Source organism: Tasmannia lanceolata, unplaced genomic scaffold, assembly GCF_043159265.1.
Source record: "Tasmannia lanceolata isolate RefF3 unplaced genomic scaffold, GAP_Taslan_0.1 ptg000018l, whole genome shotgun sequence".
Taxonomy (NCBI): domain Eukaryota; kingdom Viridiplantae; phylum Streptophyta; class Magnoliopsida; order Canellales; family Winteraceae; genus Tasmannia; species Tasmannia lanceolata.
The window spans coordinates 1,961,799-1,979,820 of record NW_027518695.1 but is presented as its reverse complement, the minus strand read 5'-3'; the positions used below and the strand labels follow the sequence as shown (position 1 = coordinate 1,979,820).

The 18,022-nt window shown below is 36.8% G+C and overlaps 1 protein-coding gene across 1 annotated transcript; it reads right to left on the bottom strand.

Annotated features, from left to right (window-relative positions):
- Positions 1–2,552: 2,552 nt before the first annotated feature.
- On the bottom strand, positions 2,553–17,802 carry LOC143851025 (choline/ethanolaminephosphotransferase 1-like). The gene is made up of 20 exons (XM_077360350.1): positions 17,689–17,802; positions 17,561–17,597; positions 17,131–17,336; positions 15,026–15,035; positions 14,865–14,915; positions 13,875–13,952; positions 12,363–12,438; positions 12,244–12,266; positions 12,055–12,155; positions 9,645–9,739; positions 9,359–9,427; positions 6,511–6,580; positions 5,983–6,046; positions 5,858–5,898; positions 5,665–5,749; positions 4,643–4,705; positions 4,312–4,370; positions 4,133–4,185; positions 3,129–3,201; positions 2,553–2,841 (listed from the first exon to the last, which is right to left on the bottom strand). The coding sequence occupies exons 3-20, from the start codon at positions 17,268–17,270 to the stop codon at positions 2,820–2,822; spliced, it is 1,173 nt and encodes a 390-aa protein (XP_077216465.1). The 5' UTR covers positions 17,271–17,336; positions 17,561–17,597; positions 17,689–17,802; the 3' UTR covers positions 2,553–2,819.
- Between the last annotated feature and the right edge of the window lie 220 nt (positions 17,803–18,022).

Below are 18,022 nucleotides of genomic sequence, written 5' to 3'. Positions count from 1 at the left end.
AATAGAATAGCAGAGGGTTTAATAGAGGGTAGGGGTGAATTCGTCATTTTGAGAAAAGGTAGGGGTAGTTTAGGTATTTAAAGAAGAGATATATTGATAAGGATTGAAAGCGGGATTATGAGGTGGAAAGACAGAGAAGAGGAGTAAGAATAGGGGGTGATAGTAGCCGAGCCATATGGGCGGTTAATATCAAAACGGACCGTTCTGATATTTAGAAGTAAATCCCGTTTTTTTCCCACTAGTTATGAACTTATATGACTAACGAGTGTAGTTTTCTTTGGCCTTCCGGTATCTTAGGTAAGCTGTCAGGAAATTTGTAAAGGGGACGCATCTTCCTCACGCAACTTTAAACCGCAAATATCATGGTCCCACGTGTCTAGGCTTAAACCCCATGACTTTTCCAAGACAGTGACTCAGTACACACGTGGCACGTGTTTTGGGTGATCTGGAAGATTGATTGGGTGCTTGCCTAGGAACGAGACTAGGGGGATTCCGACCCGGTGTTGGACAAGTTTAAAGGACCTAGCCTAATACATTTCATTGGCTCTTGCGTTTAGGGTATTGGTTAGTTACCTAACATTTGGTACCAAACCAGTCACCACATCACATGTTCAAGTCATGGAAGAGGGGTAACACATAGGATAGGATGGACTATCTCAGCCAAGCTGCCCAGTAAAAAACAAAAATGTTAGACTGAAAGAGTGGACTGCCACAGAAGTGGACCCACCCCCTATGGAAAGGACTACTTAGAAAAGAAGGATAGTGAAAATGGGACGAGGTGGGACCTAGCCTAATGAGTTTCATAAGCTTTGAGACTTTTGCCGTATTGGTTAGGTACATAACAAATCATGTAAATGCATTCTTGTTTAAAATGTAAGTGCATAAATACGTGTCCATTGGAAGAGTAAAGGAATCGCAGGCGGATGGGATCTTTCACTGCAGATAATTTTTTCTAAGGATTTTTTTTTTGTTTCAAAATTCAGAGGGCAATGATATGACTATGGCTTATTTAGAGAGATGTCTAGTTTAAGCTACTTCTTTTTACAATGTAATTAGACAATGGAAAAGTGGGAAAAACTTGAAAAGGTTTTCTTTTCTAACTTTTTAAGAAAATTCTTGCAATCCAAATAGGGCCAAACTTTTTATTTGCACTTGGCAGGCAACCAATCATTCGATGACACCGTAGAACTGCTTAGGATTGTAACATTCTAAAACTCTCTGAAGTCAGCATCTTCTCCGACCCACTTTGTGATGGCTTTCACTTTGGTTTTCATCGGTCGCCCTTTTGTTCGTAGTCCACTTTGTACTACGCACTCACTCTAGTTGTTGTATGTAGCCCTTTTCACAGGTCACCCCTTCCAAACAATGGCCAACTTAGTGACGGCTTTCACGCTGATCGCTCCATGTAATCCTTTCCATAGGCCATCACTTTCATGACAAGAACCCAAGACTTGGCGTTAGTTCCGATACCATATTTTAGGTATCTAGCCAATAGGCCAAATTCCAGGCCCTTAATATTCGATATTAACATCAGGAAGTGATTTGAATTAGTTAGTGGGCTTAGTGGGAAAGCACCTCATCAAAAGATTCTACCAAAAGAAGAAGACAAAGTGAAAGCTCCCCTCACCAATTAAAATCCAAAGATAAAGGGATATGATATATCCCCCCCTTTTATCACCAGGAACACCCCTGTCAGTGTATCAATGACTAAAGAGGGGCTGTGGTACTTGTATCCGAAGAACTGGTGATCAAAAGGGGCGGATATATCACTTCCCAAGATAAATTATGAGATGGACCCTTTGGGTCGCTTGTTAGGTTCTCCAACAAAGGGGCAGTGAAATAATTCCTTTTGCCTTCTATTATCAAATGACATGGTGTAAACGAGCCGAGCCCAGGCTCGGCTCGTTAAGCTCAAAAGCTCGGCTCGAGTTCGAACCAAGCTCAGCTCAGTCATGCTCGGCCAGGCTCACGCTCAGCTCAGTCATGCTCGGCCAGGCTCACGAGCCTTATCGAGCTCGGGTTATATTAAATTCACACCCCTCATCTTTCCTGGACAGCCCTATCTAGTGTAATTTGACTACTCTTTTTACAATCATCACCGGTAGAAGACAACTTTTTAGTCTTACAATGAGGGCCCAGGGGTTGTATGTGAGATCAAGACCGTCAAGGCGTCAATATTGGAGAACATCAGGAGGCGACCCCAATGGTCTCTGTTCCAGACACTTCATGTGTAAGATAAATAACCACAAAAAATCAAAATTTTAGCTTTTGGGGGAAAACTAAATGAGAATTGATGGAAATAAACAAAATTTTATTTTAAAAGCAGGCATAAATTTTGTTTTTTGCTCGTTTTACATAGAAAGAAATGGAGGGTTAATGTTTACTGTCGTCATTCATAGACCATGATCAACAGATTAATGCCATCCATCTACTATGGGGCCCACAGTACAAGAGGAATAGTGGTGGCCAGTTAAATCAATGGCCCCGATCTCATCTCTTCCTAAAAATTAGAGGAAATAAATGAAACTGATTTGAAGTGTAAATGCAATAAATCAAGAAAATAATTCTTAATTCTTCATTAAAAAAATTGGAAACCCTATTGGAAAAGCAACCAAACAGACACAACCCCACTTCTGATCAATATCTGAATGGAAAAATAGCATATTCCTCTCAACTGAGAGGATTCTCAATAGAAATTCATGGAGATACCCACAAAAATAGAAGAAAATGAAAATATAGTACAACACAATGCTCTGTTTCCAAATGAAAAAAATTGGTATTTGAGAAGAAACTACCCAAAAAGACTCGCAAGATTGATATCAAGCTTCTTTCCTGGTTATCCTGACAGTCAGATAAAACAACTGTTAAATAAGCTACTTAGGCCCTGTTTGGATTGCAAGAAAAACCATTTCTGATGGAAAAAAATTATGTTTAATTTAGAGGACTATTATCATAAATTGAAGGTCTCTAAATAAAAATTCAAAGGGTCGGTTCAAGTTATCTTTTCCCCGGGTAAAATAAGTAAGAAAGTTTAGAAATATTTTTCCTTTCCAAACTGTTTCAGAAAATTCCTGCAACCAAAGAGGGCCTTAATATGCAATGAGTTTCAGATGAAGCATTGCTCTTACTTGAAACAGTAGATACCGAGGGCAGTTGTGATTTCATGGGCGACTGACGTTGCAAAATAAATGTAGCGAGACACTGACATGAGAGAAAAGAAATATGAGTTGTGAGGAACAAATATTCAACAAATGAAAACACTGACTTTAAATGTAGATTTTGTAATGGAGCAGAAGTTCTAGCATTTCAAAGATGCTTGGCTCAGCAGTTTCAGTTAACTACAGAACTCAAGGTAAGGAAATGGATAAATTTTTTTAAGAAATGGATAAATTACGTTTATATTCAGTATTTTTTATTTTTTTTGCCCATCACAAATATCTGACTTTTTCAAAATATTGTGATATTATTGTGATATTTTCCATGGTAAATGGTAAATGTAAAAATATTGTGATTATTTTTAATATTTCGGGATTATTTCGGGGTATTGTAGTTTCATAAAAAAAAAAAAAACTTTATATTTTATTTTTTCTTAAAGAGAACAGGAAACCAGTTTTTCAACAGAGCAGGAAACCGAACAAATGGGTTGTTGCCACCAAATCACAGGTGGTGTATAACCAGTCCTTCGGTTTAAGAAAATCACCAAAAAGGTATTTTTCCGCACACATGGCACATTCTCATTGCTGGTTTCTCCCATCTGTCTTACTCTTGGTAGCCATATCATTTTCCTTTCTTAAATTATAGATTTTTCTATACTTTATTATTCTAATTTTTCCAGTTTTTTTTCTCAATATAAATCCGAAAGTAATAAAAAAAATTAAAATCTCCCCAGATATACACTTTCCAAGAAATTCCTGAGCCAAATATTTGTGACTAAGGTTTTTGCTCAGAAATTTCCTTGGGAACTCAAGGTGTAGGATGACGCACCAGTGCCAATCTCAGAGATCAGATCTTAGTCAAAATAACATGGACACTGGGCTGGGGTTCAGCTACTGGCATTAATTTGTTTTAGATGTGGTTTGCACTACAAACATGTAATAAACAAGAACTATAAAAACAACAGAAACTGTTTTACCTGAAAGACCACAGTAAAGGAAAAGAACGAAAAGCTCATTGACCAAAGGAGTTCTGCAACAAAAAGAGGCACCAAAGGAACCTGTGGGTAAGCAGAGTGCTGCATGCATGTACAGACTAGAATGTGTAATACAATTATAATCTTCAAAACATCATAAGGAAATTTGAAAGAGCACATACCCATTATTTAGCCTAGAAGTGAGTGCATTTGCAATTGCAAGTGGAAGAAACAATAGTGACTGTTCAAAACCATATAGACATTAGTATTCTGCATGCCAATACCATTAAATAAGAACCGTGCATTGGAAAAGATAGAAATTATTTGTTTTATAAGAAAAAACAATCATAAGGTACCAGTACCAGAATTTTAAAAGAACTTGTATGGCAAAAGCTGCCATAAAAAATAAAAAATAAAAAATAAAACATGCATATTCACAGCCAAAAAAATAGTATGGAACTTTGCTACAAACAAAAGGTTTCATAATTACTATCACATGGAAAGACTGCATACCAAAAACATTCCAGTTTTCAAGCCTTTAGGTTCATCACATAAGCGAGCCAGAATCATTCTTCCCTGCCAATCCAAAGGTTTGATTACAAAGAAGCCATTAAAATAAAATGAGAATATCAACTGCGGCTAGGATGCAAAGAATTACAGACATGGAACTATGTGGTCTAGTTGGGATATATGGGCTCTTAGCAGAGTCAATATCTACCCAAAAGCAAAAATATCTCCAAGAAAGCAGGGGATTTGAAACTAAACACAGATGAGGCTGATAAAGGCAACCCTGGCACTTCTGGTGGTGGTGGGTCTTGAGAAATTATAGAGGCAGCTTGATCTTTCTGTACTCATACTTTTATAATATTGGTACTAACATGCAGGCGGAAGTGAGGAGTAAGTTGGATGGCCTCAGATATTACAAAGCGCTTGGTTTCACACATATCCCGATTGAAACGGACATTAAGATTTTGATTGAGTTTCTTAGTGATAATAAAGATCCTCCTTGGACGATTAAAATGTTGTGGCGGGAGCTGAAATTATTGATCATGGAGCTGAAGCCTAAGATCTATCATGTTTTTAGAGAAGCTAATCAAGTTGCTGACTTCTTGGCTAATTTTGCATGTGGAAGAAAATTCCATAAAGCCTTTAGAGAGTGGAAGGAGCTCCCTACTAGAGCTAGGGGTACTATAAGATGTGATGGTTTGGGCATTCCAAGTATCCGTTGTAAGTAGCGGGTAATTTTTAGGTTTAGAGGTAAGGCGGCATGTCCCTGTCTTTTAACTCTTTTCACTCATTAATAAAATTTATGGTGCTGCCTTGGGTTCCTAGATAAATTCCGGGAAAAAAAAAAGTACAAACATGGAACTTACTATTGGCTGACATCCATATGTATCGCTTGAAACATCTCGATTTTTCAGTGGGACAGTACAAACAGCGGAATGTATGTATCATCATAAACTTTAATATCCAATGAACCAATTCAATTAAGTAATTAAGGGAAAACTAGCCCATTAAAAGCACACATATCTTACCACAAGGTATCCGAATGCCAATCCAGTTCCCACTATAAGTAAATGTGGGTGAGTGCGCATAATATCTGAAGGGGACAAGAAAGTCCTGCAGAAGATTCAGATGTCATATGTATAGAGTTTTTCTCATCCGCATAAAGTCTACATAGAAAGGATAATCTAAGTGGGACAGTATGAAGAAATCATATAGCCTTACCAGAAAAGAACTCCACCCACAAGAACACCAAAAGGGAAAAGCTGGCAAAAGTATCATTTCTCAGAAAAGAGAGCAAAAAAAAGTTTCTCCAGATACAGATCACATATTTCACACAACAGTATTACCATTGCTAATGCCAGTAGCATATTTCCGTTCCTTGCACGAACAACCTGATAAACATTGTAAATGCTACACAAGAGCATGTGAAATAATGACAACTTGGGGCACAATCTCAGCTCATCTTTGAAAAATAATTTTGCATTAGCCAAAAATTAAATTCAATGTCGAGGTTAATCAAACTTAGGTTGATCTCATTATAGTTGGAAATCTTGAGGCTTGGACTTCAGCTAAATTTTTGACTTGGGCGAGTCAGCACAATAACTCGGGAATTCTGTAAAATTGTACTTCTATAATGTGCAAATATAAGTTCGAAAGTCTAAAGTTCGAAGGCTATTATAATGGAATGGTTCAGCCCCAAAAAATACAACCTAGAAGACTTTTAGGTAACAGTCTGATCACTATAATAGGTAGTGCAAAGTAAAGAGTAATAACATTTAATAAATACTTGAAACATGGACATATATGCAATGATGCAAACAAGAAGAGAATAGGTGAATTGTCAATTATCATTTAGAATAGGGAAAATTACTTACTTGTATCCAACAGTCGGTACAACACCACCAATAATCATTAAAAATAACCCAACTCTGTATACTGAGATATCTGACAGCAATAAAAAAACCATGTGATAATTCCTGAAGAGGAAACTATGACAAATCATGAAAATGGTAACTGAGAACACATAGGTCGGGAAAAGCATTAGATCAAATAGCTTCACCAAGTACAGTTAACATTGTTATATATGAACCATCATTCAATGCATGTGTATGGAATAAAGAAACCTCACCAAAAAAAATTTTGAAACATTTAATATCAGCAAGCTATCATGCTGGTGACCAAAACCAAAATTATATCTGATCAAAGTTGATGATATGGATTGTTAACATAACAATGGCCTGCCAAAAGCACCGTGAAATCCAAAGCACAAGACATAATCAAGGTTACCTGGAACGCGGTTCGTTCCGGTACGCAGTACGGGAACGGGTACGGGGTACAATGGTAGCCTGGTACGCGGTACGATGAGAGTAGGCTAAGTCGGTTGGCTATTTTAGCTCACGGGTTGATTTGGAGCACAAATCTGGGTCGCTCTTGTACTCTATATATATAATTTCATATATTTTTTACAAGAATATCATTTTATAGTCCATACTTACATACATTTAATAAACAAAACCAAAAACCTCATGTATGCCATTCATATATATTCAAAATGAAAATTCCAGTTCCAATCCAATCCATAAAATATAAAATTTGAAGATCTCCAAATATCACTAAATTAAATACCAACATATATTGCATTCTCAATCTTAACCGAAAGCAAACAGAAAATAACTACCCGGTTCTGAAATAAGAACATAAAAATATAATCAAACTAATAAACTATTGTGCAACTCTCTTTTCATAGTCCACCTAAGTATTCCCTCTCTCTATGCATTGCTCCCTTTAGCGCGGGTCGCCCGGGTCGCCATTTTTTGTGATCTGGGTCGCAAACGACCCACGTTTCGGGTCGGCGACCCCGGATCATGGGTCGGAGGGTGGGAGGGCGATCCTGGTAACTTTGGACATAATATCAGGGTCGATCTACTATCAGTGATCTCGGCTAGGGTAAGAAAATTTTATTATGGGAAAATACAATTAATGTAGAAAGGGGAAGTACAATCTTTTTATCTAGGAGAATTGCTAGTCTCATAAACTAAAATAGAAAAGGGGATACTGTGATGTAGATGGAACCTGAAACAGGACAATTGAAATGACTGAGGAGCAAAATATGTTGATCCATGAGAATTGCTAGCCTCATATACAAACTGCAGAAAAATATTTCAAAGCACAAAGCAGCATATGCCCTAAAATGGTGTGGCTTTAGACCTATGATTTGTGGACACAGATTCGTGTGTTGAGTGTCGACACGGATACGAGGTGTCTAACACAGCAACCTCTAAAAATTTAGAAATGGGATGTTGGAATCGAAATTTTACAAAGAGGGCAAAATAGTAAAATCTCTTATTAAAATAAGAAGAGAGAGAAAATGAGTGGTTACGCATTACGCTATCCCCTAAAGTAAAAAAGATAATTATAAAGTACTTTAATAAAAAAAAGGGGGGGGTGGGGCGTGGGGGGCACAACTAAGGGAAGAGAAATCCCTAAATTTTAGGAAATAAAAATAACTCTCGCCAAGGGAAAAGTGAGTCATCCACTTTTTAAAAAGAAGTTACGTAACTCCACACAAAAGGGGAAGTGGAGATCGTGAAGTTGAGAGAAAAGGGGTGATGTGGCAGTTGCCAACCACTTTAAGAGAATTCTATAAATAGAGAGAAGATCCTTTAGCAAAGGATCGGATCTTCTAGGGGAGAAAAAGATACGCGAAAGGAGAAACTGAAAAAAAGGAGAAAGGTGAGAAGATTTGGCTAACAATTTCTTTTTTTTTTCTTTCTTCTTTCTTTCTTTTGCGGATTTTCTTCTGGTTTCATGAGAAGGATGAAGAAAAACCCTTTAGAGTCTCTTCCAAGGACTTTCTAGGATATCTTCTCAGAGACTCCCTAAAGGGAGAAGACCTTTCTCTTCAGGGAGAAAGATGATAAAGGCGGTGGTTTCTCCCAAAAAGATAAAGGCGGCGGTTTCCCCAAAAAAGAGAAGACCTTTCTCCTTAGGGAGAAAGAAGAAGAGAAAGAAGAAAATCCCTTTAGAATCTCTTCCCAGAGACACTCTAAAAGTCCCTTTAAGATCTCTTCCCAGACTCCTTAAAGGGAGAAGAGCTTTCTCTTGGAGGAGAAATACAATAAAGATGACGTACCCCCAAATGAAAATGAAGAAAGTTTGAGAAGATGAAGAAAGTCCCCAAGACTAACCAAAAACCATATCTTTCTGGCATATAATTAATTAAAAGTTGTATTTACATAGGGAACCTCTTGATGGATAATCAGAGGTATTTTCTTTCTTCAAGAAACGTAATTAACGACCAATAAAGCCGGAAGTGTACGATCCCTACCAAAATTAATAAAACCTCTTCTCACAAGAGAGAAATTTTGCACAAGCCGGAAGTGTACGATCCCTACTATTTTCAATTATAGTATCATTTTCTGTGCCCAGTACCAAACAGATACTTATTCGGCAAAAATATTACATGAGACATTTCCATAATTCACTGAGTGACTAACTTGATCATTAATTGGCCTGGATTTGCTAGGGTCCATTGCAAAAAGCATTTCGAAGATGGACTGTCGCATCTCAGAGTAGCCACCTCATAACTGATGACAAAATCTACTGAAAGTGAGCCTCTGTGGCTGCTCTGAGATGCGACAATCCATCTGCGAAATGCCTTTTGGCGATGGATGCTAGCAAATCCTTAATTGGCCATTTAAAAAATTTAGTGCAAAAGCTCACCAGTGGCCAATGGTATCCAACTCAAAAATGGGATAGACCTCCTGAAATCTTGCACCCACCATTCAGCGCCTAGAAAAGAAAGAGTTAAAAGAAATATATCAAAACAACATAAAAACATGAAGTTTTACAATGCATATTAGCAATTTTTAAATCTAAATATAGTGTACTCAACTCAACTACTCAACTAAGCCTTTGTCCCAAACTAGTTGGCGTAAATCTAAATATAGTGTGAGAATATAAAATCAGAAGTAGGCATTGCCTCAAAGATGAAAGTTTACTAGCATACCTACAAGACATGTAAGGAAATGGCACATATAAATCAGCATGAGACCTTCTGTGGGTCCATTTATTTCTGGAAGAATAAGTGTATTGGTGAAAAAGCTGGATCAATGAAAAATAGAGTTGGTAAATATGCTGACAAAATTCACAATAGAATTATAATTCAAATAAATATGAGTGATATTGAGAATTTGTCTAAAGCAAACTTTATGAGATAAAGTATACACTAAGAATGTATGGCTAACTAGTAACATGACTTCAAATTTCAATGAAGAAAAGCCAAAAGAATAAGAATATTCAAATCTACAATAATGAGCAAAAAATCCTTGAGCACTTCATGTAGTTATTCAATAAGGGTGACTCCACAATTGCCAATCTAATAATTCTCCTTCACCATAATTGAAGGATGTAGGAATATTCAAATACAACTACAGATAAAAGTGTTGGGAAGGGTAGATTCGTTATTTTTGACATATTGTATACAGGCCTTTATAAGTGAAGTATTGACCATCTATTTTTATGATTAAATAAAATATGGGAAAGAATCGAGAGGCAAATACACAAAACCGATTCCCTTCCATCTACCTTCTTTCCCCACTAAAACCCTTAGTCTCAAAACTCCCCTGCGTCATCGTGGACTCTCCTGAGTCGACTCCCTTTTGCCCTAACCATGTTCCGTGTTTTGCCTTGCAAAGTCAATAAAAACTCCTTTGGCTCTCTTGAGTTATGACCGTGTCAACCGAGTACTCAACAGCGTTGTGCCGAGATGACTAGGATTTTCTTCGGCCCTGTTTTGATCCGCATCATTTTGAAACACTGCTCCACTGCTTCTCTTCTTGTCATAAAAAAACACTAGAAACATTTTCATCTTTGTAACAAGCAATTATCAGATCTGTACCTGGGTCTTTCCTTTCTTCTTCTGATCATAAGATCAACGAGAGGCTATATCATCATGGTGTACAGCTGATGACATCTGCTCTGTGACAAGGTCTATAGCAAGCATGAGTGTCTTGTGTGGTCTACCAAAAACACCAAAAAGGTTTGTATACTATATCTTGGTATGAGATCAGCTGTATGACAAAGTTTATATATCTTGTTATTTTTCCCATAAATTTCTGGCATTCATATGTATGTTCATCAAAAATAACTGAAACAAAAAAGATTTCGTGAATCTGAACTTAGTTTGAGTTGGGATTTTTTCGCTGGGGTGATGTGCATTGCCTGTCCCTTACCAAGTTTCTGACAAAGAAACAATGCCCATAACACCAGAGAAACAATACTCATAACACCATCGAATTATATCAAATCAGCACTTGCACCTGCAACTTTCAGATAGCCAATTCATCATTGCTGCAAAACCCAAATTCCATTTTGCAGTGTGAAAAAGTGCTGGGATTTAATGGGCTGTCCAGTCAAGCTTACTCAATCAACTACTGCACATACCATATCTTCTATTGGCATCACTTTGCCTTCTACCAAAAAAATCTCAGCAGCCTTCTACCAAAAAAATCTCAGCAGCCAATTAGAGAAGTGTAAAATAAGGTGATTCGTCCCATTATCAAAAAATGGTCCTGCAGATATCAGTCCCCTCAATTTTTACCACATTTGTCTTTATCATATCTTCATATTCTAAGCCTTTCAACAAATTTGTTATAAATTAGTAGTATTACAAAATCTTTAAACCATAAAAGAAGTAATATATTCAAAAAAAAAGGAAGTAATAAATACATAAAAGTGTTTGAAGGAAAAAATGAGAGACATACAAAATGCAAACCAAATATTACAAGCTAGACTGTCCTAGGTGGGTTTCAACATGGTGTGCAATTAGCCAAAGTTGAATGAATGCAGGGGTGTAAACCAGCCGAGCTGAGCCGAGCCGAGCTTGGCCCAGCTCAGCTCGGTTCATTAAGCTCAGGAGCTCGGCTCGGGCTCGAACCAGGCTCGGCTCCGCTTGGTGAGGCTCGGCCAGGCTCGCGAGCCTTACCGAGCTCGGGTTATATTAAGGCAATGATATATTCACACCCCTCATCTTCCCTGGACAGCCCTATCTAGTGTAATTTGACTACTCTTGTTACACCACGGGGGGTGGTCCAAGTAATAAATGGGGTTCCAAAAAAAAGTGACATATTTTGCCTCCCCCTTTCACTCCCTGGACAACCCTTTTTAGTGTATATATTAATATATAATATATATATTTAAATATACTAAATCCTTAACGAGCCTTAACGAGCCGAGCCTGGCCTAGCTCGGGCTTGGCTCGTTAAGCTTAACGAGCTTGGCCAGCTGGCTCGGCTCGGCTCGGCTCGTTAAGGATTCGAGCCGAGCTCGAGTGAGCTTTCGAGCCCGAGCCAAAATTGACACCCTTAAATGTATGAATTAAACCGTAAGACCTGATAAATACCCTTAAGATAACTTACTGTTCCCATGTTGCAAAATAAAATGGGGTAGCTGAAATAACCCAGAACCAGAAAGTGTTCCTTCCACACATGGCAGTGCTTCCAAAAGCAAGTGTTTCGAACTGAGGAGCATAAAAAAGCATGTCTTGAAAGGAAGCCGAAGTGTTAATGATGCAAAACAACAACCAAATATGAGAATGACGAACATACCGCACATGCAAGCGCATCACATCCTGCGTTTAGATAGAATTTGCAAGGTTCAAAATATATTTCACGACTTTCAAGAATTTCTAAAGGCAACATTGCAACAACAAAAAAAAAGGAATCACCATGATCAAAAAGCTCCCCTAGTGGACTGGATGAATTTGTACGCCTTGCTTGCTTTCCATCAACGGCATCAAAAGTCTGGTAAGCATATTTATTGAAGAATTTAAAAGGCACATACACAAACTAATTAAGAGAAAATAAGATTAATAAAAAATCAGAAAATAATGTTCAGGATGGTAAGGAAACTAGTTACTCTTGGCCCACGAAAGAACAGGGCAAAAAGGGCATTGAAATCAGTGTTTAAAAGGTCGTACTAAGACTAGAATTCGGCCAAGAAAAAACTGATCAGTTTTTATCAACTCCGGGGAGTCAAATGAGTTTCTGATTGACTAGGTAGTGCCAAATCTGAGTCGATTCAAGCAAGTTAATGGTTGACTTGGGGAGCTTTAAGTAGTGATTGAAAGAAGAAGAAGAAGATTGGAATGAGGGCAACTCAAGAGTTGCTAACTCTTCTTTATTCTTAACTTGCTATTTTCCCTTTCACATGCAATGCGCTTGCAGCAGTAGTGAGTGATGATGATAGCTCCTTAAATGGAGATAAGAACGAAGGTGATGGATATGGTGGTGATGGTGGTCATCCTTAACCAAATTCTTGGATTAGAATCTTTGTTTTATATTGCTTGTGTTGGTTTTTCTCCCCTTGAAGATTGACATGCTCCTACTTGAAGGTATAGAACTACATATATCATGCATATGGTATACAAAGAATTTATCGATGTGTTTAATGGTTGACCTCTCTAAACTATTCTCTCCTTATGGCCAATGGGCACCAAGCCACTGGCATTGGTGCCCAAGGGAGGCCACTGCCTAAGTGACCTGAAAACATTCTTTTCAACTTTTTGTAGCCACTCTCGTTTCCAAAAACTCAGATAAGGTCATGACCAAAACCGACATAGATACCCATGTCCAATGCTGATAATATCCTAGACCGTAGACAAATCCAACATAACATCTGAGCATTCATGAAAGCAATCAAAAATCAGTACAGATTGAAAACTCATTTTCAAATGCATATAATAACAAAGTAATTGAAACTACCACACCTCATCTAAGCATTCTATATGCACATTGCAGTAATTTTTTACCCAAATGAGTTTGAATTTTGAACAGCACTAGAATAATATTTGCCTTCAAAAGAAGTACGCTAAATCCATTGTATTCAGATGAAAGTTCATTGGGAACAATTGTCTACATCTATTTCCACAAAGAAATGTTAGCATCATAGTGGACATGAACAGACTGCAATATGAGTAGCTTGATTCATTTTTTATGAGGCAATAAATACAATGAGAAATTACCCAAGAACAGAAAAAAAATATATAATCAGAAATCATGATGAACAGAAGGGCTGGTAAAAGCAAACTAGATAGAAATTCGTTTATGCAGACATCATACATATACAATTCTTTTATAAAAATATGATCCAACACACTTGCACATGCAATGCAATGGCATACAGAAGCATGAGAAACATGCACGAATGCACAGCTCATAGAATAAGAACTTGAACGAACCTGGTATAAGAACAAAAGCAAACCATGAGCAAAATGTACCCATCTCGGGGGAGCTGAATCCAAACGAGGTGAATAAATCTGCACCAAAAAGAGATAAAACCAAGGGGAGAAAAAAATTAACAGTTAAGTAAACAAGAGACCCTTCTCATTCAACTTCGATATCATTTCTTCAAAATGCAAAGAGGAATTCACCAGTAGGGTTGAGATTTGAGAGAAGGTAACCTCTTGATCTATTTAGATAGGAAAAATACCTCACCAGCAAACCATATAAAAAATGGTAACATGCGAAGGCTAAAATGATAGAGGGTTGCATTAGATAGAAACAGGTGAATGTACTTATATGGATGAAGAAGGTATGCCCCCAGACAAAAGTTCTAACACCAGCATGCAAATAATATTTAGATATAAATGCAGTAAAGACTAAGTGATCTGGGCACAACAAAGTCACGCTTCAACTATAAATTTCCAGGTGAGGCAATCATCTTGGGGAAGACCTAAGTATGAACCATGATCAAGATCCGTAGGTTTAATAAAATAATTTCAAAGGGAGCTCAACACCAAAACCAATGAAGTTGTTTATCCATAAAAATGTGGAACACAAAATTTTTGGAATTTCGGGTCATAAAAATTTCAAATAACAATTACTAAGTTTTGCATTGTGCATGATCTTTTGTTCGAAACCAGAGCGCAAACTATGTGTTAGAAGTTGAGTACTGATGGTCATCACTAATTCTGGGTTTTTGAGCATGTATCTGAGTCGCTAACTTCATAGTGATATGAACTTATGAAGCTACAATTACTGGCTCCAAAAAATAAATACAATGAAGATTTTATACCTCAATTTTTCTTAGTAATTCAATATATTAAATTATCAAGCACAAATAAATGCTAATCACGAACAAGTTCTAGAAAGAGACAGTTAACAGTAAGAGAGGATTAATATCAATGCACTGTTCAAAGAATATAACTATATGAGAAGCTCCCACTTACATAGCCAAGGAATGCAGATATTACTAGGAAACCGAAACCCATAAGAGTAATCTAGAAAACAAATTAAAGCACGAGCAATTTTTCAGTAAATAATCAATGAGGAGTATATATTATCAAATGTTTTGAATAAGGTGTGTGGCAAGGTATCAAAGAATATTTACCATATTTGGTCTGCAGGTGAGCTCAAATGCATAAACACAGAAACCAAGTAAATTACAGTTAGCAACTTATGGTAATGAGACTGTAAAAAAAGAGAGCATTTGGTGAAGAAAAAGTTACTGAACTTTGCATCAAAATAACTCAATTTAAGTAATAAAGCCAATTATATGGAGCATAACAACATACATTAAGCTCCTCAGATGGAAAACAGACTTATTACAATCAATTATCAAATAATAAATAGGATTATGCTTTATGGAGCTTAAATGAAGTGTGCTGAGAAGTGATGAGAATAAACATGCATTGGTCAGGACCAAGAAATTTGAAAACTACCAAAGCACTTAACCATAAAAATAAAAAAAAAGAAGAGAGAAAGTAGAACACAGGTCATAGCCCCAAAAAGTGCATATAATGGTATAATAAGGACCATCTGTGAAACAACCAATTACTCAAAAAGCTTAAGCTGTTGGAGAAGGCATTATTTAATCTTTTATTCTTTAACACTGTCTATGACCCAAAAACATCATTTTTACAAATCCATAATGCTATATAAAATGTGCAAAATAATATGGATATGTAACAGTGCAAAATGCTTGAAAACAACATTAGGAAGGAATGAAGGCATGAGAGAAGGACGGCATGTCTACCATGGTAATTATTAATGCAGTGTAAAAACTGAATTAATAAGATGAATAGCAGGCCCATAAGCTGTCAACTCATTATCACCCTCAAGTAGCATAGTACTTAAACCCACAACATAGGGCCACAAGTAGGTGACAAGTAGGTGAACGGTACTAGTTTGTGTTGGTCAAGTAAGATGACTGAGTAGGTGAACAGTACTAGTTTGTGTTGGTTGAGTAAGATGACTGAATGTGCAAAATATTACGAATTGGTACACAATAAGTTAGTATGTTACAAGATACTTAATAATGAGGGAAGACGTATGTAACTATGTATGCAATAAGTTCCATCAAAGCAAGGGATTAGTCCTCGGGTACTCATTGCTTCATAAAGCATAGAACCAAGGGATGACAATATCTATGAGTAGAGTTGGAAAAAAACTGTCTGAAATTGAAGAGATTTTTTATGAAGATATTAACAACGATGACTCAGATCTATATTCCTTGGACCAAGAATGGCTGATCCATAGATAGACCAAAGTGACACAAATGATGCTTTGGCACCGGCTATGAGAACGGATGCAAAACTATGTAAGAAATATCAAAGACCACTTAGAATTACAGATTCACGGCAAGTGAAGATGGCAAAGAAAATGTCTGGTCCATCTTAGAGTGGTACAACTCTCATGATAGCCATCATCATTGACTACCAGTCATGCATCCACAAGAAGTCATCCATCTAGAAGACAATCTGTACAACATTCAACAAGTTTTTGCGCTTCAACAAAGCAACCAAACATAAGAGAAGGAAAAACAAAGATGTGTGGAGAAAATTCTGACAAAGTTGTCATGTATTGAAATTTTGATTTTAGGGACATATGAAGTTTGCAATTTTAAGTTTTTTTTTTTTTTCCTTTTTTGAATGGTAACGAAATCTATATTGAATGATAAACCAAGAAAAACCTCGATGGAGATGATCGAGGAAAATAACAAAAGAGTTGGAAAGTGATTGTGAAAGTCCATGGAATTTGTGAGCTGCAATTTGTGACTAGTAAAATAACAAAATATGCAAATGCAACATAATCTATTCATAATTATGATAAACTCAAATAATTTATAGCGATTTTTTACTCGAATCATTGGGGTTAATTATATCCTCTTTTAAAAAATTTGTATGTTTTTTTATGAACAAGATAGGAAAGACATTAACCTTCATCTCCAAAAGAAAAATAAGCACAGCATAGGCTAATCCACAGAACTATACTTGTACTTATGCAGGCAGAGATGCTGTAACGGCCAATGTAGCACATTTGCATCTCAAATTCATAACTTCTATACAATCAACCAAAAGAATGTAACAGAAAAATAATCTATAGAAAGATAAATAGATGGAGAGATGGATAGATAAATCAAAGACAATTTAACAAGCAAATAAGACCCTTATAGTAGCAGAAAACATAGTCACCTGAGGTTAATAAAGCACTTACGGCATCCAAAGAGGAAAGAGTGTAACACAGCGACTCCAATAGGGTTGCAAGACATATTTAGAAATGTATGACCTATCCTCCCCACTGTACTTGAACTTATGCAAAGAATCAATACCATGTTGACCAATATAGCCTCCCATTTACAACTCAAAACTCAGAATTTCTTCACGATCGACCAACTAAATAATTAGCCTTAAAAATCTTATCTGCTCAAATCAAACAGCAAAAACAAATAAAACAAGTGCATTTCACCAAACAAGTTTCTAGGGTTCCAGTTTAAGCAGTGCAATTTATTAGTTGCTCAAAAGAGAAAACGAATCCTGAAATTTCGATTAGAGAGATCAGAGAAAAGGAATAATGAATATAAAATAAACTACTCCAGAATTAACTAGCATGTCACTAGTGTGATGCTGATTAAGTATATGCTTACCTAACTTCAATTGCAAGAAATAATCGCCAATGAAACCCTGTATACTTTTAGTTAGTGATTCCATGATTATGAACATAAATGAAAATGAAAACTAAAATAGTAAAAATCATTGAGCTCATGGTTCGAACCTTTGAGTTTCAGGAGCGATAGATCTGAAGTTTCAGAGATCCAACTTTCCTGATTTTGTGTAAAAAAAGGCGACATAGTTTTTTATTTTTTTTATTCTCCCGCTCTAAAGCAGAGGAAAAGGAGAAAGAAAGCGACGAAACGCACGATGCTCCTTGCCTTGGAAACCGCCAATTCGTTTGATTTCGTACGTAATTACGAAATTGCCCTTGTATTTTGTCTTTATGGCAACACGGAAATGTACTTTCTACTCAACTCAACTAAGCATCCCGGACTAGTTCGGGTAGGCTAATGAATCCTTTATGCTCAGTTCTCTCGTTGGGAAAGGAAAGGAAA

What these genes read in the sequence shown, in the direction of transcription:
- LOC143851025 (XM_077360350.1), bottom strand. Translation starts at nt 17,270, where the DNA reads ATGGGAGGCTATATTGGTCAACATGGTATTGATTCTTTGCATAAGTTC. An exon ending in GTGATGCGCTTGCATGTGCG is followed by an intron (nt 12,156 to 12,243) that starts GTATGTTCGTCA and finishes TATGCTCCTCAG; the next exon opens with TTCGAAACACTTGCTTTTGG. An exon ending in GTGGGTGGAGTTCTTTTCTG is followed by an intron (nt 5,750 to 5,857) that starts GTAAGGCTATAT and finishes AATCTTCTGCAG; the next exon opens with GACTTTCTTGTCCCCTTCAG.